The sequence below is a fragment of the Impatiens glandulifera genome, chromosome 2, assembly GCF_907164915.1.
Source record: "Impatiens glandulifera chromosome 2, dImpGla2.1, whole genome shotgun sequence".
Classification (NCBI taxonomy): Eukaryota; Viridiplantae; Streptophyta; class Magnoliopsida; order Ericales; family Balsaminaceae; genus Impatiens; species Impatiens glandulifera.
This window is the reverse complement of record NC_061863.1, coordinates 5,616,672-5,640,546: the sequence shown is the minus strand read 5'-3', so window position 1 is coordinate 5,640,546 and position 23,875 is coordinate 5,616,672. Positions and strand designations below refer to the sequence as shown.

General features: G+C 30.9%; 3 protein-coding genes across 3 annotated transcripts; all 3 read left to right on the top strand.

Annotated features, from left to right (window-relative positions):
* The first annotated feature begins 217 nt into the window (after window positions 1-217).
* LOC124926553 (histone-lysine N-methyltransferase ASHH1-like) lies at window positions 218-6,866 on the top strand. Its single transcript, XM_047466802.1, has 11 exons — window positions 218-280; window positions 1,496-1,554; window positions 2,413-2,569; window positions 2,855-2,941; window positions 3,094-3,178; window positions 3,347-3,440; window positions 3,543-3,741; window positions 4,827-4,861; window positions 5,367-5,473; window positions 5,564-5,703; window positions 6,477-6,866. Exons 1-11 carry the CDS (start codon window positions 221-223, stop codon window positions 6,717-6,719), a joined length of 1,266 nt encoding a protein of 421 aa, XP_047322758.1. The 5' UTR covers window positions 218-220; the 3' UTR covers window positions 6,720-6,866.
* A 2,137-nt stretch (window positions 6,867-9,003) lies between these two features.
* Window positions 9,004-15,109, top strand: LOC124924223 (histone-lysine N-methyltransferase ASHH1-like). Its single transcript, XM_047464288.1, has 12 exons — window positions 9,004-9,121; window positions 9,480-9,550; window positions 12,016-12,074; window positions 12,525-12,684; window positions 12,985-13,071; window positions 13,258-13,342; window positions 13,425-13,518; window positions 13,687-13,941; window positions 14,032-14,066; window positions 14,176-14,493; window positions 14,579-14,718; window positions 14,845-15,109. Exons 2-12 carry the CDS (start codon window positions 9,542-9,544, stop codon window positions 15,106-15,108), a joined length of 1,506 nt encoding a protein of 501 aa, XP_047320244.1. The 5' UTR covers window positions 9,004-9,121; window positions 9,480-9,541; the 3' UTR covers window position 15,109.
* A 3,560-nt stretch (window positions 15,110-18,669) lies between these two features.
* Window positions 18,670-18,966, top strand: LOC124924221. The gene has a single exon (XM_047464287.1). It carries the CDS (start codon window positions 18,670-18,672, stop codon window positions 18,964-18,966), a length of 297 nt encoding a protein of 98 aa, XP_047320243.1.
* Window positions 18,967-23,875: the final 4,909 nt, after the last annotated feature.

The following is a 23,875-nucleotide window of genomic DNA, read 5'->3' as shown; positions in this document are numbered from 1 at the left end:
ATTTGGGCCTTGAGATATTGGGCTTTATCAATGGTGGAAACACGTGATTTGGTACATCATTCCCTAGATGTCACTAGAGTAAGTAAATAAGGGTTTGAAGGCGATATCGGAGAGGCTAGTTCTTCGTGAGTATCAATTTGCATTGTTCCAAGAGCTGTGTGTAAGTTGCGCTGTCAAAATGCATGCTATGAAAACGAGAAATAAAGAGTACAAGGCGGGAATGGTGAACCACAAGAAGTTGCCAAGTGAAGGATCTGCTTCGGGTCATGCGCGTGTTAAGGTGTGTGACAATGGTGGATGAGAATCATTCTTGGGATTTGATTTATCTGTATCTATTTGATCCATTCTACTAGGCTTCATTTGTTTGAGAACTTGTTAATGCACGTTACCATTGCCTGTTTTCCTTGCTAATCTTTTGAGACTTGTGGCACCACTGGTTTATATTGTTATAGGGTTAACTAGGGTATGGTTTCAATCAATTATAGTTATTTGATCTTGTATCAGATATGTAATCTAAAAATTAATGTTACCAGTCACCAGATAATAAATGTAAGAAATCATTATTTTGATTGTGATATTCACTTTACTTTGTGCCAGTTGTGGTAAATTCTTGATTTCTTGCTTGTTTTTGAGTCATAATAGTGTCTCTTTAAGTTTGATCTGATTATTTTATAACAAAATTTATGACTGACAATAGTGGTTCAAAATAAGACAAGGATAAGATTGAGAAAGGGTACACTTATCAATGGCTATCTTGACCTTATTTTACTCATATAGTGCAGGGTAACTATGACTTACCAGATCCCCATTTAGAAAGCTCATCTCTTTCAGCATCCAGTGCAATGTTTGGACTGGTTATTAATTTCATAAAGCATATGGTTCATTTATTAAATTTGCTAGTTCAAAATTTTATGAGCTTACTAGGGAATCAAATACTACTTTATTTACCTTATCAGGGTTTGCATACTGCAAATCCTCTTGGGGAATGTTTTCATTAGCCTTTCAGGTTACTCATATTGTAATGAATGAGTAGTTTCACCCTATTTAATGTCTTCTAATAGTTGGCTGCATTGCCTTGTGTTCTGCCATATTTTATGCCTCCTTATACTGTGCATAAGCTTCATTGTATCAAAGGAATTTAAAAAAAATGCCAAGTTTTTTGTCTTCATTATGGAAGTGGGAACTTCCCTGAAAATATGACACAAAAAGAAAAACCAACTAAAAGTCTAAATTTGTTGAAATCATAAAAGTTATGATTAATATATCTGAGTTGTATATAAGAACTTTGGAATATGGTGATCAACATGATGCTCAAATTAACTTTGGAAAAAATGATGCTGAAAATATAATGGCCTTTTTCTTTCAAAAGAATAATTAAGTGGTGGAGTAGAAATGTCTGATGTTTGATAAAAAGTGCATCATTGTCAGGGAGTGGCTTAGATATTTGTCCTTTTGTTTATCCAATCACTGATGTTTAATGTATTTTTTTTTGCAGCTGCCCCCAGGAGTACCATCTTTCACACATATCACCCGGAATAATTTTGGGGGCCGAAAGTAAGTCAAACCCTATATATTTAGTGTCCAATCGTGTTAGATCTCTTTATTAAAAAAAGGATTTTAGTTAGCTTTGGTGTTATCTTGTATATCTCATACTTGAATAATTGGAATGACACCATCCATGTTATTGTCGTTGTCCAAAGAAAGTGTTTCCTTTTTATTCATAATTACTGTCAAAGAGAATGCATATTATATTAGTAAGTTATAAAACTAAGGCACTATCTATAAAACTTCATGCGCAGAGGACATTTTATTCATTCTCTTGTAGTTTGGATTTGGATGAACCATTTAAATGTTTTTTTTCCACCTGATGATAGACATTGAAGAGGATACTTTTGTTCCTCCTCTTTTATGTTTCATAGTAGTCTCAAGATTTTCCATCTACCTTTACATGGTGCTACTGTAAATTTGTTCTTCCTATGGTGAATAGACATCTCAAGAAGTGTTTTCTTTGACTAGCAATCTTTAAGTCATAGCAACTTGCTGTTGCTCTGTGCCTATTTTATCATAAATTTATTTTTTTAGAGTTTTTTTGGCTGATATTTTTTTCCCTTTTTCTACATGTTATACTTTTTAATTGTCTTAGTGGGTTTTCAAAGTGGAGATATTTATTTCATCAAATTAGAAAGGGTCTCATTTGGAAATTGAGTATAAAATTAGACAAAGCTTTGACACACATTAACAACACTAGTAACAATTACATTATAGTTGAGTTGCATTTGAGGTTACATATTTGAAGATCAACAGAGAAGATTGCATAATTTGATTGTGTAACTAAATCAATCCAAACTTCTTCATTAGAATGAAATCCATCTTTCTTTAGTAAATTATAGCACTTTTCGATGTGATGTTCAGGAACAAGAAGTTGAAAACCGCGGATATTGCTGTATGTGTCTGTAAATGGGATGCAAGTCTTCCAAATAGTGCATGTGGGAAGAGTTGCCTTAATGTTATGTCAAGTATAGAGTGCACACCTGGCTACTGCCCATGTGGTGACATGTGCCAAAATCAGGTAAATTGTATAAAATTGGCTTCAGTCAGCATGAGCATTGTTGAGCAAGAAAACTCATGTTGAGATTTAGTATTTAATATACCCTTCTACTACATGGTGTTGCCTTGACTGTTATATAAAGGCTTATTTATGAAGTTTGTTGGTCACTAGGGTTTTCCAAAACATAGAAAATTGAGAAAATACTTTGAATGAGCTGTGATTGTTTTACTTTTGGCTAATACAAGTATGCATAAATAACTCAACAATCATTCTTAAACTTTATCAATTCATGATTACTCTTTGCAGAAATTTCAGAAATTACTCTATGCCAAGACAAAGTTGTTCCAAACAGCAGACCGTGGTTGGGGTATGTTGGCTGATGAAAATATTAAGGTAATAATCCTCGCTTTGCCTTGCTAGTTTATCTTCTCTGTCTCAATACCTGTCCGAGCTTGATGCCTGATACAAATTTGTTTGCTTTATAAATGATCTATTTGTAATATGCAATTGTCACATGCAAATTCTTTTCTTCTGAATACAATTAGGCTGGACAATTCATAATCGAATACTGCGGAGAAGTTATATCATCTGTTGAAGCAAAGTCAAGGTCACTATCCTATGAAGCTGAAGGTTCGGTATTAATCGTGAGATATCACTGTATTGATAAAATGCCTTAGAATACTATTTTTTTCCTAAATGTGTATATAGATGAGATATGTCTGTATTGATTAAATGCTTAAGTACTAATTTCTTTCTATATGTGTATATATATATATATACATATATATCTTGGCACAGGTGTCAAAGGTGCTTACATCTTCTCGCTCAATACCAATTTCCATATTGATGCCACCAAAAAAGGAAGTCTTGGCAGGTTTATAAATCACTCCTGGTGAGTTTTTTATATTTAATTAAAATGGAATATTGAGCAATAAAACATGGCCTTTATAGTCATTTACATTAGGGTTGAGACTCATGTTTTTACCTTCTGCAGCGAACCTAACTGTGAGACGAGGAAGCTGAATGTTTTAGGGGAAATCAGAGTTGGTATTTTCGCAAAGAAAAATATTACCATTGGTACTGAACTTGTTTATGACTATAAGTTTGAATGGTATGGTGGAGAAAACGTACGATGCTTGTGCGGTGCATCCACCTGTTCAAAATTTCTTGGGGCAAAATCTGCTGCTTTCTTGGTGAGTTTTAATGGTGCCATATTTAAGTACAATGAAAAGCAAAACCTCTTACAGAAATTGACTGACAAATAAGCTTTTTTTACTCTTGCTTATAACCATGCTCCTGAATCCCTTAATTATCACATGCTTGTTGATGGGATTGTTATTCATATTGAATATATATTGTGGAAAGTTAAATTGGCCTTGAAGACAATACAACATGTCTCTATTTTTCCAGGACTCTCGATAGATACCATTTGAGTATGTCAAATTTAAATCACTCACACAGATCTAATATTTAAGGACTTGAAATGACACTCTGTGCATAATGGTTCTTATCAGTATCAGATTTCCAGTTTCAAATTGAAGTGGAAAGCCTAATTGACGTACTTATGCTCGTGAGGCCATTTGGTGGCCTCTTCTGCCAATATTTTGTCAACATCTCATTTTGGGGCCTGTCTTTCTTTGTGAGCTTATCTTTTGATAATGTTCATACAGTCATATCCTCTAGCCAATATAGCAATGGGCAAGGATGTCATTAATATGAGCTTCTCTTAGCTGACCGGTGGCTAAAGCTAGCAACAATACTCTTTTCTCTTGGACCTTGTTTGATGTAGGTTTATTTGGATCTTTTTCCCAAATAACCCCTTATATCATCATCAATCAATTCATAATCATCAACAAAAATACCTAATTATCCCTACTTTTATATTTGTAAAGTTTGAATATTAAATACAAAAGGACATTTTAGTAATTTAACCTAAATAATCCCAAATAATCAACTTTTTCATCAAACAAGGTTTTGATTTCCTAATTCGATTTTTTTCCAAATAACACTAGATTAAACAAGCCCTTTCTTTTTCCACTTAATGTTAAGTTAAGGGGGGTCTTCTCAACTGCTGTGATAGTGGACAATTTAGGCATTGATGTCTTTTTTTATATCCTTGTTATCATGTATGAGTATTTGTAGATATTTCTTAAAGCATATTTCTTATTTGCTGTTGAATTATATCTCTATCCCTTTATTAGGGTCCTCATTTGGATTCAACTTTCTCACTACTTCATTCTTTTTAATTTGGAAAAATATCATGGGTTTCTTTCAACAGGAGAACAACCATGTATGGGTAGAAGGTGATCTTAGGTACTCTTCTATGCTCTTTTGAAAATTTTCTACTATCTCTTATACTTATTCTATTTGTATTGAAGCTTAATTCACATGCAAAGAAGTTTTATTTTCCAAAAATCATAAAACTCACATACAAAGTTTGCTATGGTTCTATGTCAACACTAGATATCTTTAATTAGATTCCATTCTATATATATCTACCATCTTAATTTATACAAAATTGTGTGATTGGGAAACAGTAGCTTTTAATTGATTTGTTTAAAGAGATAGAAACACTATAAATTAGCTTTAGTTTTTATTAAAGTTGCTGGTTAGTGTAGTGAATATTTTACTTAAATATATAAAAGATGTATTAAAAAAATTGTAATTACCATGTATTATCAAACAATTTATTTATTATTTTATTAGGATGTCATGGAATGACTTAATAATTTCTTCATGTATATAATAGAATAATGTCGCTTCCCCAGAAGAGTAATGTAACTGAAAAACGTGTGTTAATTTGGTTAATGGATTGCAGATACAAAGTTGAAGAAGTCCCTTTGTATGATTCCGCAGAAGATGAGAAACCAGATCACATGGGAAATGTCAAGATAGATATGATTGCTTACACCTTGAATGCACAAGGTACTCATCATTTCATTTTAGTCGGAATAATGTCAATTATAGACAGCATCTAAAGCAATAGTGCATGTCAAAATTGTGAATTTGAATCAGGTTCGGTTTCTAAAAGAAGAGCACAACAAAACGGTAAGAAGAGTACATCAGAAGGTTCAAGCGCAGAGCAAGTTGATGGTAAACGCATTGCCAAGCTGTTTGCATCAAAGGAAGCTCAAAACGAAATCTTGAAGTGTGAGGTAAATATACCTTTATTATTTGTCAATGACTATTTTTTGTGGGAAAAAACAATGCTTTTCGTAACTTAAGGAAATATACCTGAAAGCAAATACAAAATCTGGAAACTATGATGCCAAATAAATCATCCGTAATTGAGGATTGTTTCTTAAAAAGATTTGGGAGATGCTAATAACAGATGTTGACGATGTTGTTCATGCGGCTAGGAAATTATTTTTCTTTAAAAATTGAAATAGTGCTTTTCTTGTACTAAATTTGGGTAAGAATTTCAGAATATTTATCTATCCATTGATCATGTACATTCACAATCTTATTGGAAAAACACCCAAGGTAAAATCGAAAATGATTTTTTTTTTGTTTGGTATAAAATGAATTTGGAGAATTTTTTTGGATGAAGAATTGTTTTTTTAGATCATGATCGAGATTATAGTCTGTTTTTTTGTTGCTTCATTTGATATACAAAATTATTTCCTATATTTTGATCCAAATTATAGTGTTAATTTTTCTTTATTTCATTTGGTATAGTAATTTCTTGTGAATTTTGACAAGCATTACAATTTTTTGATACCTATACAGCTCAATTTTTATTAAGAACTAATGGCTTGTTTGATCTTGGGTACCCTTACTTGTAATGATGAAAAATATAAAATGGTTGATGATTTGAATGATGTGATTGAACATCAAACAAGGCCTTGATGTTAAGAATTAAGTAATAAAGTTTTCATATTTCAGAGGTAGCTTTTGGATTCCATAACTATTTTGGGCATGATTTTAGGGAGAAAGAAGTAGAGCTGACTCTAAGTTGAACTCTGTTTACGACGAGATTCGTCCAGCCATTGAAGAACACAACCAGGACAACCAAGATAAGGTGGATGACAGCATGGCCAAGAAGTGGATAGAAGCCCATTGTGCCAAAATGAAGGCAGACTTCAACTTTCATTTCTCGGTCGTGAAGAATTCATTATTCGCTCCTCCAAACGGAACATCGAAGCCTGCGAATGATCCTAGTAATTCATAAAATTCAATTGTCTGGTATGGCATATCATGGATTTATTTTTATTTTTGTGGAAACTAATTTTTTATTTGAAAGATCCAGTGATCTTAAGAAGTTTTGTTGGACACTCCCCTTACAATGAAACATGAGATTTACTGCCTGCATTCTTTATCTGGAGTTTTGGGTCTGGATTTTGAAGATAAAATATTGATAAATTTTATCATAATTGATTTTTTTCCAAGTATTTCATCCAAATGTTGATTTAGATTATATAATATTTTGTAGTATATGCTGTTAGATATTTATTCATAAATTTGTTGATGTGTTCTTGTCTATTCAATTTAGATCCCGTTTAGAAACTCCTTATGAATATTAGGGATGATCATTTAACGGATTAATCTGAAATTCAAAACGATCTGAATCCAAAATACTAATTTATTTCGGTTTGTATTGAGTTTGAATTTAATTAAGATTATCTAAACAAAAATATATTTTTTAATTATTTTAAATTTTACTTGAATTTTATCTTTTTTTAGTTAGGTTCTATTTCTTATTATCAATTGACACTCAAATTTTCTTTTTTCTTTTTTTGCTATACTTTTTATTTTGTTCAGTATCATCGAATATTTGTTTCAAAATATTAGTTTGAAGTTGAGTCAATTAAAGAGTTTGAATTACAAACATAAGTCTTATTTTTAATAAATATAAATTTAGAGCTACTAAATAAGTATTTATTGACTATTATTTTATAATTATTATATATCACAAATTTAATTATAACAAAACCATTTATTAAAAAAAAAAAACTTTTAGAGAGGTTGAAGTAAATATATTACAAAATTATTAATAAAAAAATTATTAAACAATAATATAAAAGAAAAATGTTAAATTAAATTAGAAAATTCGATCTCTATTTATTAATAGTTTTTAGACTTAATATGGACGGGATAAAATGAATTGATTTTATACATTTGCATTTGCTTGTTGTTAACTTAACAAAGATATCAAGAATTCGAATCACAAATTAATTTTTAATTTTTCACTTTTTATATATATATGATTCTGCATGAGTTGAATGGATATATATATATATATATATATATATATATATATACCTGCAAATTGCACTAGAACAAGGTTAACAAAATTTAATGTTTAATTGTCAACAATTAATCCAGCATATGTTTAAAAATGCTATTCTGTGTCCTCCCACTATTATGAAATATATACTTCATGTAGCCTTGATCAGATGCTTAGAGCTTGTTTAATATTTATTATTATAATAATAATAATTATTATTATATAGATATGTTTATAAATCTTATTTGTTATAATGAATAAAATGATATTTTAGATTTAATGTTTAAAATATTATAACTATAAATATAACATAACTCAAAATTCAAAGTTCGATATTTATTTAGTAAAAAAGTTCTAATCTCAAATAATAATGAATCATTTTTAAATATCTTAAAAAGAAATTAAAGATATTTTATTGATAATAAAATAAGTCCTTAATTTTATTTTTTTATAAATATTTATTACTAAAGTATTCTGAATTTATTCTATAATTTGATGAATAAATTTTCTTCCAATAGTTCAAATTATAAATAATTAGTCCATATTTTTAAGTTATAAATGATTTCATCTATATACCCTATAATATATATATATATATATATATATATATATATATATATATATAACTTTGGAGTTAAATGAATTAGGTTTCAGTTTCACTAATTAGATTTATAATTTCAGTAAATTTTATAAACATAGAAATTAAATTATATAAAAAATTTCAATTTTATATTTAGTTGAATAAAATGGAAAAAAAACATAAAAATATAAAAGAAAAGGGAGGAAATAAATAATAAATGGTGTTTCCTAATCTCTCTAGATTACAATATTAAATAATTTTATAATAAAAATTGTCTTTAAGATTAAAATTTGTTGATAGTTAATATATTGTTTGACTACTTTATTGAAAATAAAATGTATATTATTGAAATTATTTTAAGATTGAGGCTATTAGAAATATATTTAAAAAATATGCCTATAGAAATAAAAAAATACAAAAATTAGTCCCTATTAAGAAGAGAATTATAATTGATTTTACATATATACCCTCTAATATAATTAAAATTTATATATTATTCATATTCACAAATTAGATTTACAATTTGAGTAATTTTTACAAACATAGAAATAAAATTTCAATTAAATGGAAAAAACATAAAAAATAATATGATAAAAGAAAAAGGGAAGAAATAAACAATAAATGGTGTTTCCTTTGTAATCTCTTTCTAGATTACGTAATAATTCTCAAAGATTATTTGAAAATGGTGATTTCATTGCTTCCTTCTTTCTTCAGGGTTCAAGTTTTGAATTTTACGGGGGACAAGAAGAAGATAATCAATCCTCAGGTATTATACTGTTGTATGAATCTCGCCTGTTTCAATTGTGCATTATTATCTCTTTATACTTCGACTGATTCTCTGAATTCAGATAGAGATATAACTGATGCGACTTCATGGGTTTTATTGGCTTTTAGGAACTTAGAGATATAGAAACCAGTACTCTGCTGATCTCTGTTAGCTCTGTTATGGTTTGATTCTGTAGGAAATTTTCATGATTTATGTTTTCATAAGTGTTTCAATTAGGTTAAATTTTAGGGTTTTGATTTGCTTTCTCTTTAGTGGTTCCTTTAACTTGGGTTCTATTTATTCTTGTGCTGCATTGTAACAACCCTTGACAGATTTTTAGTTATTTTTATATGTGCAGCATTTTCTTCTTTATACAAGGGCTGAAGCAGCAGTGATCCAGAAAAAGAAAGAGTGTTTAGTATGTCGATGGTATGTTCAGCCTTTAACCTTGTGAAGATCGTTATTAAACTTGTCGCCATTCTAGACTGTTTTTCTTGATTGGAAATTCCATGAGAATTCTTTTGCATAACTGCTTTATTTGTGTCTGAGGTTTCTCAAAGATGCAGGGTTTCATGACCATATGGTGAACTGAACTCACATCAGTTATATGTTTGAAGAAGATTGAATTGGTTCTATAATTGTCATTTGCATTTTTAGAGACAGAAACCCATTTCTACTTTTGGATGGTCATTTGTAGTTTATTGGTAGTTTAGTTAGACACTTTTTTTTTTCAATTGCCACTTGAGTAAAGAAATTGATGGACAAATATACATTTACGTATGATTGCTATTCAGATTAAATTATGCACATCCCTTTTCATGAAGTTGTATTATTGGTGGAATTCAATGCTTGGAAGAGTCTGCCATCTGCGTCATTTTTTACCTTTGACGTCCATTTGCGAATCGTTGACTTCTTCTTATTGTAATTGTCAATCATGTTTATGCCTTTGTATGTCTCCTTGCCTTGTAGTCTCCCAAATTATGCAGTCGGTTAAGAGTTCATTTTGAGCATTGCCATTAGTCTGTCTTGGTTAAAATGATGTGAAAAATGAAACTAAGAATGACCTATTTTAAGAAGTATTTGGGTTTTCCATTTTAACCTATTGAATTATACACTAAATTTTAATCTACTTCCGTGCTTTCAGTCTCTCATTTTCATTAACTAAGTTATTTTGACAACAAAGTAATCATTCACAAACTTTCCTTCCTCTTTTGCTTGATATTCCCCTAGATCTGTTGAATTTTCGCTCAACACGTTTTTGAAGCCCCTTAGCCAAATTTAAGTTACTGAATTGTATACCAAACTTTTAGTTATCAGTGTCCTTTTAATCTCACAAGTACAGTATTTATGTTGGTTTTTATTTTCACTTGCAATATAAAGTGATAAGCTATACAAACACAGACGTTTGAAGTCAAGGAAGTATATATAATATACTAGATGGTAAAGAGCTTCATATGAAACAATGATTATAGGGAGATAGTCAACTTTCATGCTTAATAAAGACCTGAAAAAGAGTGCGTATTAAAAATCATCCCACTAGCACCACAATGGCATTGGCGTTACATAATTCATTGACTCGCCTATGGAAAGTTTTGAAATAATTTATGAAAATTTTTAGTTATTTTGGCCTTAAAATATTAGGCTTTATCAATGATAGAAACACATGATTTGTTGAATGATTACCCATCCCAAGTGGTAAGAGTCTGTAAGAGGTTAATGTTCGATTCCCGCTGAAAACACCTTTATGGATAGGATGTTGTACTAGCCTCCTAAATGATTATGGCACTCGATTTATCATATTATAGGGTTACTAGGGCATATATTATATTCATTATGATTTCCTTGTGATAAGAAATAGAGATTAGGATTCAAAGGGACAATCTCGCAATGACACGTGGTTGGTTTATAAAAGTATTAGATAATTTGTAATGTCCTTATAAGTGTGAGGTTAATGAGCTATAGTTATCTTCATGGTACCTTTTACGGTTTGGATTGTGGTGACCCAAATGTTTGCCAAAGGTGTCTATACTCTCACAAGCGTTGACAAATTGTATCAAAGCCAACCTGGTGTGAACACAGTGACATAGTGCCCCTCTTGAATTCCATGGGAAAAAATGTCACGTTGGTCACTTATAGAGTTCTAACCGGGAATGAGACCGAGACTATTAATGCAACACAATGAGGATGCCACGTGTCTAAGTCTGGGAGGTTGTGATGTCCCACGTCAGGAAATCACGTAAAAATCTAAACTCCTTATAAGTGCTCAGGCTAATGGGATACTTCATTGGTACCTTTTAGGGCTTAGATTGTCGTGGTATTTATAGCGTATATCCTCACAAATGCGGTGGACTACGGGTTTGGGGTGTTACATAATTAATAGATCATTATTATTAGTAGTTAATATAATTATGTTAGTCTTTTAACTATCTTCTTTATTAGTATCTGATTAAGAATAGGTTTTAGTTCTATATTGACATTATTATTGATTAATGTGAACAAAGTTTATTTAGTTCTTGTCTCAAAATCTCGGAGTCTTTCCCTTTCTCATTGAATTTAACAAACCCAATTTAGGGTTCGTCATCTTGCTCTTGTATCAAATATATGATTTAAATTAATGTTTCCAGAGAATAAAGGGAAGAGATCATCATTCGATTGTGATTTTCAATTTAATTTGTTAATCTTGTGGTAAATTCTTAATTTCTTCACTTGTTATATGCGTCATAATGGGATCTCTAAGTTCTTTCCAAAATAAAAATTAAAGGGATGGAGCTGAAATGTCCCATGTTTGATAGAATTAAAAGGGCATTGACATGGAGAGGTTTAGATAGTTGTCATTTTGTTTATCAATTACTGATATGCAAAATACTGTCACCTTAATGTGTGTTTTTTGGCAGCAGGTTCCTGGAGTACCATCTTTCATACATATTACCCAAAATGAATCTTTTGGCAGAAAGTAAGTCCCGAAACACTGTATTTTTTAATTTCCAATTAGTAATGGGATTTTGGTTAAACTTTGAAGTTGTTTGTGCATCTCATACTTGATGAAGTGGAATAGCACATAATTACTGTCAAAGAAAATGCATATCATGTGAATGAGTTGCAAAGCAAAGATATCTCTTGATGTATGAACAATTGCTAATTCTGTGAGTAAGTTGCAAAAACTAAGGTACTATTTTTCAAACTCCACGTCGAAAGATGACATTTAATTTATACTCTTACATGATATTAATTTATACGGTTGGTCTTGGATAGACAGTTTAAGGTCTTTTTGATACTATTTGCATGTGAATTAAGCTTTGATATTTATTTCAAGATGGATAAATTGTTTTCATTGTGCATTTTTCATTAGAAATCCAACTCACCTTTCTTCTTTAAGTATAACACTTCTCTATATAATGTTCAGGAACAAGAAGCTGATGAAAGAAGAGGATATCATTGTCTGTGACTGCAAATGGGATGCAAATCTTCCAGATAGTGCATGTGGGGAGAGATGCCTTAATGTTCTGCTAAGTGTTGAATGCACACCTGGCTATTGTCCTTGTGGTGACATGTGCCAAAATCAGGTAAGGGAAAGAGGCTTGGCCTAAGATTTACTACCTTTAGGTCTTCGGCTCAATTCACATTCAAAGCACCAGATTCAAGTGGTAGGTCATTGTGATAGGTTGCTGTGCTAGCCTCCTGTAGGGATTAGTCGAGTTGCGCGAAAACTCGCCTAGACACCCTAGTTAAAAAAATATATATATACTGTCAGAATATTCATTTTCTATTTGATTTCAATGTAATAATGGTTGCGAAAAGTGAGAGATATCACATAACTAGAAAATAACACTCCATTCACGAAGTTTCATGGTTTCTCTTTGCAGAAATTTCAAAAATTTCACTATTCCAAGACAAAGTTATTCCAAACTGAAGACCGCGGCTGGGGTCTGTTGGCTGATGAAAATATTAAGGTAATAATAACTTCTTTTCCTTGTTAGTTTTTTGTCCTCTTGCAGAGCCTTTACCTTTAATGATGATTATTGCTAAAAATTCTCAATATTAGTTGGAGCTTCATGCATATTTTGTCTGCTTCACTAGTGATCTATTTGTAACATGTCAATGCTCATTTGTGGATTATTTTCTTTTGAATCAATTAGTCTGGACAATTAATAATCGAATACTGCGGGGAAATTATATCATCTGATGAAGCAAAGCTTAGATCGGAATCCTATGAAGCTAAAGGTTTGGTATTAATTATGAGATGTCTATATTGATAAAATGCCCAAGTACTAATTTCTCCATGTATATTGATAAAATGGCACAGGTCTCAAAGATGCATACATCATCTCACTTAATGCCAATTTCTATATTGATGCCACCAAAAAAGGAAGTCTTGGCAGGTTTATAAATCACTCCTGGTGAGTTTCTCATATTTAATTAAAATGTCATTTTGAGAAATAAAACATGTTGGTTGTGAACGCATTTCACGTTTATGCCTTTAATGATATAAAAGTTGACCTTTTACCAAAAGAATAAATAAAACATAAAATAGTGCTGAGATTCATGTTTCTTTTACCTTTATGCAGTGAACCTAACTGTGAGACGAGGAAGTGGACAGTTCTAGGAGAAGTAAGAGTTGGTATTTTCTCGAAGGAAGATATAAGCATTGGTACTGAACTTGCTTATGACTATAATTTTGAATGGTATGGCGGTGAGAACGTAAGATGTTTGTGTGGTGCAACCCACTGTTCAAAATTTCTTGGGGCAAAATCTGCTGGTTTCTTGGTGAGTTTTATTTGTGTCATACTTAAAAAAGTAAACTTGTGTGTTAATACATCTCTGTGCTTTTAGTGGGTCATCTTTTGGATTCATCTTTCTTACTCCTTGAAGCTTATTTAATTTGGAAATTTATCCTGTATTTCTTTCAACAGGAGTATAACCATGTATGGGAAGAAGGTGACGACAGGTACTCACTCGCCTATGCTTTTTTGAAAACATTTCCCCATTTTGTATACTTATCTTATATTTGTTGAGGCTTAATTCACATGGGCAGTTTACTCCCTGAATTTGTATAGTAAAAAAGTTAATATGTCCATCCTATATTTGTTTATGGTGCCTCTATTTGGCTTGTCTTTCATTTATCTTAATTTGGTTATCCGAGTGCAGATACACTGTTGAAGAAGTACCCTTATATGATTCAGCCGAGGATGAGAAACCATATATCCTGGGCGCTCCAAACTCCTCTAAGAGTGAACCCATGTCAGATGTGAAGAATGATAGCAATGTGAAATTGAATTATGTACCCTTGGATACTGATTCAGTTTCAAAAGCTACAGAAGCTTCGAGCGGAGTGAAATCTGAACCGACAAATGCTTACACCTTTAATGCACAAGGTAAAACTTATTTTCTTTAGTCGGAATAATGTCACTGATAAATCGCATCTGAAATGTGTATGTCCAAATTATAAATTTGAATCAGGCCATGCTCCTAAAAGAAGAGCACAACAACAAAAGGTGAAAAGTAAATCTAAAGGTTCGGGTGCAAATCAAGTTGATGCTAAACGCATTGCCATGATGTTTGCATCAAAGAAAGCTCAAGAAGAAGTCTTGAAGTGTGAGGTAAAATACTTTTTATTACTGTTTGGGAGAGAATTAAGTACTAAAAATGTGAATATGAAGTAATGAATGAGAGCTGTATCCTCTATTGTGCACTTTTAATGAGTAATATTTGGACATATGATTCAGGAAACAAGAATTGAAGCTGATTCTAAGCTGAACTCTGTTTACGACGAGATTCGTCCAGCCATCGAAAAACACAACAAAGACAACCAAGATAGGGTGGATAGCAGCATGGCCAAAAAGTGGATAGAAGCGAGCTGCGCCAAAATGAAAGCTGATCTCAACTTGCATTTCTCCATTGTGAAGAATGCAATACTCAACCCTCCAAGGGCACATGCTAAAGATATATCTCAAGGGGAACCAAAGCCTGCCAATGATTCTAGTCTTTGATAGAATAATATTTGTTTGTTAGTCTTTTTTATTTTTATTTTTTTTTAGTTTAAGTACTATCCCCACAATCTTTCTTAGTTGGACACAATCTTTCTTAGTTGGAATCGAACCCGTGACCTTTGTTCTCTTAAACACAACATTCGCCTAATATTAAAATCTCATATTTGAGTATTAACAGTATCATTTTTTTAAGTGTTATAGTTGTATGCTTATTCTTATGCGGTTTTGTCGATTTATTTTAGAATATACACTTATTTTCGATTGGTTATAGAAATGTTGTCGAATGAAGATCATACTTTTAATTGGAAAATGAAAATTGTGGTTGGATTTTTTACTTGATCTAAAATTTTTAGGGGGACAAATTTATTTGGTGAGAAAATAATATAGTTTGATTTTAGACTGGATCACAAACTTAATGAATTTTTTTAGAAAATGATATTCTGAAATCATAATCACCTATTATGTTTTTATATGGAATGAAAAAGTTTGATTAAATATTTATATTTTAGACTGTAACTGAATATTTTGATAGATCACAAACTCTGGTTAATTAGTAACTTAAAATATTTGGTGTTGTAGCTAAATGTAAATTTTGATGGATCAAAAATTTTAAACTAAAAGAAATCAAAGTTGGCTAAAATTTGTTTATCGGTGGTATGACATTGAAGTAATGATTCATGTGTGTTCATGCCTATTTTTTACAGTAGAAATATAGGGATATCATTATTAACCCTATGATCAGCTTAATTATGATGATTTAGAACTTAACTCATTTTATGTGTTCATGCCTGTCCTTTACGGTAAATATAGGGTGATGATTAAACCCTATCCATGTTTAATTACAATTATTACAATGAAAACGGCAACTAAGTGACAAGACTCGGGTGTAAAAAATAAAAGTCACGAGTTAATAACAAATAAATTAAATAGAAATTATGGATCATGACTATAAGAGTAGTACTAGACTCATAAATTCAAAAAAAAATATGATAATTTGAAACTTAACTCATTTATTTGTATTTTAGTTTCTTAAAAAATAAACCTATATTTGAAAAAAAAAAAAGAAAAGTTAAGAAACATGAAAAGACATATAAAGAAAATATGAGATTTAAGGGCATACATGCATTTATTAGATGTGGGAGCAATAAGTCCACTCATACATATAACCAAAAAGTGATGGATGAGTGGTTTTGAATTTTTATTTTAATTTATTTTTGATAAACTTGTGGTTTGAAATTGGTGAAGAAGAGAATGGATATATCCTTGCAAATTGCAATAAGAAGTTTGAAATTAATGTTTATTTTGTGTCCTCAATTAGTCCAACATATTATTTGAAAATGCTATTCTATGTGTCTTCCCTTTTGTTATGGAATAAATTCATTCTTCTTCAACTTTTCTACACAAATATTTATACTTTCAACTTGCACAATTGGCCATACATATGTGGGACCTAACCTAAATTGAATTAGAAGGGTTAGTTTTCTCATAATTAAACTAGGTATTTAGTATTTACATGTTTTGCATATGTCCCAAACTACCATATGCATATCATTTTTATTCAATTATTTTGTTAATGTTATTTTATTAGATAAATCATCTTTGTTGGTTTAACATATAACTATATATTCAAGACTTCAAGTAGCACTATCTTTTAACAAAATAATTATCCGCTAAGATATCTCGAAAAAAGAGTGATTATAAATTTAATTTTCACTTAAAACACCTTAAGATAAAATAAAGATTCATTATTAGGGTCGTATTAACTTCCCACCTTAAAGAAAAATTGTGAATACCTATACGTATACGAATAAGAAAAGAATAAACTTAAGAGTTTTTCTCTTTTTTATCGTTTACTTTTTTTTTTAAGATATTAATAGAATATTTTGTTAAAGTAAAGTTTTAATAGAATCTTTTATTTTAATAGAATCTAAAATAAAGTTTTTATTATGATTAATTTAATATTTACAAGTTAAAAACTTTAAAACAAAAGTTCCAAAACATTAGTGACTTACTTTGATATTTCTTTAAGATCAAGGGGCTATTTATTAGGTTTTATCCGAATTTTAATTTATTTGACTTCAATTGATTTTAAAATTGGGCCGGGAATATGGGCTTTGTTTAATATGGAAAAGGAACAAGTGGGTCCACTTTACTGATTTATGTGGAGCCCACAACCATGTGAAGGGTACTTTGGGCCGTTAATTTGCTGGCATCTTTCAGGCCTTGTGGGCCCACAAAGCATTAGGCTCTCATAATTCCAGCGTGAGCAAAAAAGTATAAACATCACACATGCCTATTTTTGTGCTCTTTTTTCTTTTTTTACCTATTCCATTAAAATAAATAAATAAATCATATGGGTCCAATTTAAATAATATATATATAAATAAAGAGTAAAATAAACATTACGGTGTATGATCTCTTTGTTAGAAATAAAAAAATACTACTCTTTATTCTTAATTTTTTATTTTAAGAATTAACACTTTTATTAAAAGAAATTGTTAATATAAATAATTAAAGTTAACATCATCATCTCTACTTCAATTTAAGACTTTAACTTAAGATGTTCTACGGTGAAAATCAAACTCGTGATATTTGATCTTTTAAACATCAAAATTTAACACTTTATATATTAGGAACCCACTTAATTAAAATCGGGTCATTAAGGGTGTTAGTTTTTTAAATTAAAAAAATGTATATTATTGTCTATAGAGATGAAATTGTTAGAATAATTATTAAAAAAAAAAATTGGTTCATTTTCATAGGAATAAAGATGGATCTACATAAAAGTTATATTTGGCTTAACTCAATAAAATAATTTATTATTTCGCTGAAGAAAAAAATAATTTATTACCTATGAGACTGTATATATTGCAATATTTTTAAAAATAATAATAGCTATATTAATTGTGTAATAGTTATTTGTCTCTATATGGAAGGATATTAGGTTATTGTTATTTTTTAACTTCACATTGTTTTGTATTAATTTATATTAAACTAATTTATAATATATATATTTTTTTATTGATGTAACTTTTACGTTGTTTTTCTTTGTGTGGCTTAACTGAGACAAAGAAAAAAAATTATAGGACTTCCCGATTTATCATAATTTTTTTTTCTCACATAGAGAATTATCTAATTGTTGTTTCGAGTTGCGAGTGATGGTTTAGATTCGTGTTATTTATATATCTAAATGTATTATTTAAATAATCTTGTTAGTTTGAAAATATTAATAAAAAAATGATATATTTAGGTAAAAAGATATATTTAAGTATTAATATTTAATAAAAATATTTTTTAATAATTTATCAGACAATTTGAATAATATGATTAATTAAAAGAGAAATAACAAAAGAGTGGGTTATGAAAGATTATTCAAATAACTTAATTTAAAAAAGATTACATTCTATTTTCATTTCAAACATTATATCAAAGATTAATTATGAATTATCTTTCTTTATTCAAAAAAGTTAGATTCTTTTAGGTGTGTGTCATCTCACAATAATTTAGTATATAAAGCATCATGCATGGGTGAAAAGAGAAAGTAACCCCATTTGTAAATTGATGGAGAAAAGCAGATCATTCCCACAGTATTCATCTTCAGTCGCCGGCGGCGAATTTGGATTCCAGGGCCGGCCGGCGGGGAACTCCTGCAGTTCTTCATATGTATTCAATGGTCCGACCACAAAATCCGGTGGGCAATTAGGGTTTGCAGGAAACGGGTCGGATTCCGAGCTAAAGAGGAAGAAGAGAATTGCTTCTTATAATATGTTTACAACTGAAGGTAAACTTAAGTCATCTCTTAGAGACAGCTTCAAATGGATCAAGAATAAGTTCAGTGATGTTCGTTATGGTCTATGAATTTAAACCAATTTCCTTTTTTTTAAACTTGTGTAGATTTGTTTTTAAGGCTTCTTATTGTCTCATGTTTGATGATGATGATCATATGTTTATATGTCTTGGTTGGTGGGTATGAATCAAAATCTCAAATTTCAGTAATTTTGATGATTGTTTGATGATGATGATGATATGTTTATATGCCTTGGTGGGTATGAATCAAAATCTCAAATTTCAGTAATTTTGATAATTGTTTGATGATGATTTGTTGTTGATATTTGAAAGGAGAGAAATTGCAGTAATTTTGATAAAATTGTATGTTACTAAATTCCAACCATCTTTTTTTTTAATCTTTTAATGGGTCTCGGGTAAAACTCGAAGTCATAACCCTAAAGACATTAGTTCATATGTTCTACGCCTTTACAACTGAATTATGAGTTTTTCACAAAATTTTGAATCACAAAAATACCACTTACAGTAACTATTATTAAAGAGGAATCTTTTTAATAGTATCGATCATTTAACATACTTTCCTCCACGTTTCATTAACTTGTCATACTAAAGACATAAACAATCATAGATTGAATTATACTTAAAAAAATACTTCAATATTAATCTGAATTTGATTCACAACTAATCGCATGTTACCGCTAGAAGCGTAATCCTTATTTCTTTTAGAGATTTCTTAATTGTTTTAGAAAAATTAGAAATAAAATCTTTAATCATAAAGAATTCAGTTCAGATATACAATACCTATCAAAAGTTTTTGCAATCTAATCGTAAATGATGGGATCATCAAATATTTCATCTTTGCGTTCATAACCAAAATTGGATAATTAGGAGTATCATATTCCACCTAGGTAAGGCATATCCCACTAAGGTAAAGCTTTTTATTTAAAAAAACGGATTAGTAATTGTGTTGAATCCTCTGTCTACGAACGGAAGCTATATTCATATTTTTCTATCGGGTGAAACTGGAAGAATTGAGTATTTGAATAATTTTATTTTCTAGGGAAATTATTAAATTTTTAATTATTTGGTGAAAACAAATTTATATATTTTTTTCTAATAATTTAATTATTGAATACTTAAATTAATAAATTAACTCAAACCAACATTCTCATAGCACTCCTATAAAGAATCCTCACAATAACCTAATGCCCGGGGGAAATTGAACGAAATGACCCACATAATGGTTGGTTTTTGGGAAATGACATGCAAATGATCTTTTCGAGATGTACAAAGTCTAAAATACCCTTCCGCGTCACGCAAAATATGTATTCTCGTGACGCGAAGAGGTAGTATGTGAAATGTTCATAATGCTCTTAATATTTAATATATTTTCCCCCATTTTTTTATAACCCTCTTCTTCCTCGTTCTCTCTTCTCGGTCTTCTCCCCTTTCTCTCTATACTAAACCCTAAATCGTAAGTGACTCTTTCGCTCTAAACCCTAAACCGTAAGGGGCGAACACAACTATGAACACAACGACGAACACAATAACACACAACGACTTGTACGCGAAGACAACCATCGTGAAATTTTTCCTTTTGAATCTCTTCGTATTTGCATTCACATTCTCCCTTTTGAATAAGACAACCATCAATAGGTATGTCAATGTTGCATTTTATGTTATGTTACAGTTTTTATGTATTTATTAGTGACCTGAATCTAAAGAATGTATTGGTTCGCGTCACGAGAGTATGGAACTACGTCACATGAAGCGTGGAAGGCGAAGAGGCGAACCATACTCTCATGACGTGAACCATAGTATTATTTATCCATTCATTGTTTTCAATTGCAGCTAAAGTAACTGAAGTATTTAAATTGCTGATGGTGTTAGTTCTTTTGTTGCAAATTCATGCAAAACTTTAGATTTACCCAAAATACTACATTTACTGAATTAGTTTATATCATTTATGATACTCTTAACGTGGACAAATCTACATGTGATTTAATGTTTCAAGTCAAGTATAATGTTCCGAATATACAAAATTCTCTCATTATTTTTATCGATCAAGATAAGGATGTGGGCACCTATTTATCACGATTGATTTTGGGTCGCACTGTATCACCACTGTGTGTCTCTGTAGTAGAGATGTCACAACTTACTCAAGAAAATATACCACTACTTACATACCCAACTCAAGAAAATATACTATCACTACGTACAAACACAACTCAAAAAGTATACCAGGAGTGGTTCCTGATATATTTTAGCAGGATGTCTTAGAAAGTCAAAATGAAGCAGGAGAAGAAAACTTATCTTTGTGTCATAATAAACGGGTAGTAACTGGCTTACTACTACTACTATCGCACCAACACTTGTATCTACACCTCAGAGATCATCAATACTTACGACTGAGCGATCATCAATACCTACGATAGACCGATCATCAATACATACGACAGAACAATCACTTGTGATGACATTAACTATCGAAATAGTATTGAAAGTTGATGCGTTGTTTGAGAATAAAAAAGAACTTCAAATGAGATTATATAAAAAGTGATTACTAATTATTTTGATTCAAAGTTGAGAAGTCAAGAAAACAACTTTAGTATGTGAAATGCAAGTGGAGATTGCGTGCTGTGAATGGTACACCGTCATGGGTTATTGGGGAGTGCATGAAGAGTAAGTACATGGACCATCACCATGACCACATATCTAAGAAAATAATTGAAGACATGCAGACAAGTTATGGAATAAATATGAGTTATAATAAAACTTGGAGGTCTAGGGAAAATGCATTAATGGTGGTGCGAGGAACTATAGAGGATTTCTAGGGTAAATTGTCATCATACATGTACATGTTGGAGAAGAACATAACAAACATCAAGGCGGATGAGCTCAACCACTTCAGGTATATGTTCATGTCCTTAGACGTCTCAATTAGGGGTGTTAAAACTTGTTGCCGTCTTGTATTGTGCGTTGATTTCAGTTTTTTAAGCAGAAGATTGAAGGTTAGCTATTTGGTGGCGATAACTTTGGATGTAAATGAGAAACTTTATCCTGTTACTTTCGGCGTCGTTGATTCATAGAATAATAACTCCTAGACTTATTTCATGCATAAACTTAGAGAAGCAATTGGATTAGTCGAGGATTTCGTATCCGTTAGACACTTAAGCATCGACAATGCCTTGTCTGTAGTTTTTTCCAGGAGTAGACCATGGGGCATGCACATGTCACGTCAAGATAAATATTATGACCAAATTCAAAACTGATAACTGTAACGCGGAGTTTGATTTGGCTTCTCATGCGTACATAGTCTCCAACTTTAATCGGCATTTTGACAGAATCAGGGTTACGGACCACATGATTGCTACCTATTTGGAAGAAATTGGGTTTTAGAGATGGAGTCGAGCATTTTTCCCCAGTAAACGATACAATTAACTCATAAGCAATTACGCCGAGAGTTTTAATAGTCAGAACAAGAATGCTAGAAAGTATCACATAACAAGATTGACTGACTATTTAAGATACACAATACAACAATGGTTTCATAATAGTAGAGAAAAAATGTTCAACCATAAAGAACGTTTATCTACAAATTATGAAAAACTTAATATGTGAGCAATTCAAGAAGGCCGGATTCTATAACGTCTCACCGCTTAACCGATTCAAGTTTTATGTGCATGACAGTGAGTCTAATTTTAAAGTCAATTTCATAGACATAAGCTACAGTTGTAGGGTATTTGAAGTATTCGGTCTTCCTTGTATGCATGCCCTGACTACTTCCCATCACCGGAATTTGGTTTCATATGACTTTTACTCAAGGTATTACTCAACTCAATCGTGGATTTGTTTAAATGTTAAATTTATTTAACCAATTGCTCATATGTTGAATCGTTCTATTTCATATTGCTCACATGTATTACTCAACTGACTCGTAGTTGAATGCATATGCGAAGACATGTTATCTTGTTTGTGATGAAGACGATTGGGATATTAATGAAATTATCCAATAACGCGTGTGCCTAAAACCACCTGTTGAGGTTAAGAAAGGGCGGACAATAACAAAGCGTAGGTCATTCCAAGGTGAGGTCCGTAAGGTCTGGAGACGATGCAACTCATGTGGTGGTCAATCATAACAGGGTAACATGCTCAGTAGTGATGCCTGCACCAATCTACTGTAAGAGCATCATCATCTACACATCCTTCAGCTTCTTGAACTTGAATTTGTGATTATATATTGTGGTTAATTCTTTATTCTTTTATTGATTGTGAATACATTCATCTACCAATGGAGGTACTCAATTAAGTATCATTCCTTACTGCAATTCAGTTTGAAAGTGACTCAAAGTATGTTTATCTACTAATGAAGGTACTCAATTAAGTATCCTTTATTTTTGTTCATTATGTTGTTGACTTGGTTTATTAATGATATATTATGTGACTTCACAAAAATTACATCAACGTAAAGAATTTGTGTCGCGCGAACATACCATTCGCGACACACGACTATACCATTCATGTCACGCGAACCATACAATCACGATTTTACGTCACGCGAACCATACAATCACAACTGATTTGCAAAAGTAAAATTAATAAAATTACATCAACATGGGAATACAATCACTACAGAATAAAAAATAAATGTATTTACAATATCAATAAAATAAAGAAATGTATTTATCAAAATGAGAATTATTCACCAATGGTTCTATAATTGGTTCTATAATTTGGTGGAATAACCTAACTACTCACTTCCTTCTCCAAAAAGTCATGTTAATTGAGGTCACAATTGATATATATATTGGTGAGTAGTCACGTACTCTAGTCTCTAGATACATAAGTATAAACACACCACACAATCCCTCTTCGCCTTCACAGACTATCTTTTCGCGTCGCGAGAATACATGTTTTGCGTGAAGCGAAGGAGTATTTTAAACTTTATACATGCCGAAAAGATCATTTATACCAACATTAT

Excerpts from the sequence above, each read along its gene's own strand:
- LOC124926553 (XM_047466802.1), top strand. The coding sequence starts at position 221 with ATGGTGAACCACAAGAAGTTGCCAAGTGAAGGATCTGCTTCGGGTCAT. Across the intron at positions 281-1,495 it reads CGGGTCATGCGCGTGTTAAG|CTGCCCCCAGGAGTACCATC; the intron begins GTGTGTGACAAT and ends TTTTTTTTGCAG. Across the intron at positions 3,742-4,826 it reads CAAAATCTGCTGCTTTCTTG|GAGAACAACCATGTATGGGT; the intron begins GTGAGTTTTAAT and ends TTCTTTCAACAG.
- LOC124924223 (XM_047464288.1), top strand. Across the intron at positions 13,072-13,257 it reads TGGCTGATGAAAATATTAAG|TCTGGACAATTAATAATCGA; the intron begins GTAATAATAACT and ends TGAATCAATTAG. Across the intron at positions 14,494-14,578 it reads TTACACCTTTAATGCACAAG|GCCATGCTCCTAAAAGAAGA; the intron begins GTAAAACTTATT and ends AATTTGAATCAG.
- LOC124924221 (XM_047464287.1), top strand. The coding sequence starts at position 18,670 with ATGGAGAAAAGCAGATCATTCCCACAGTATTCATCTTCAGTCGCCGGC.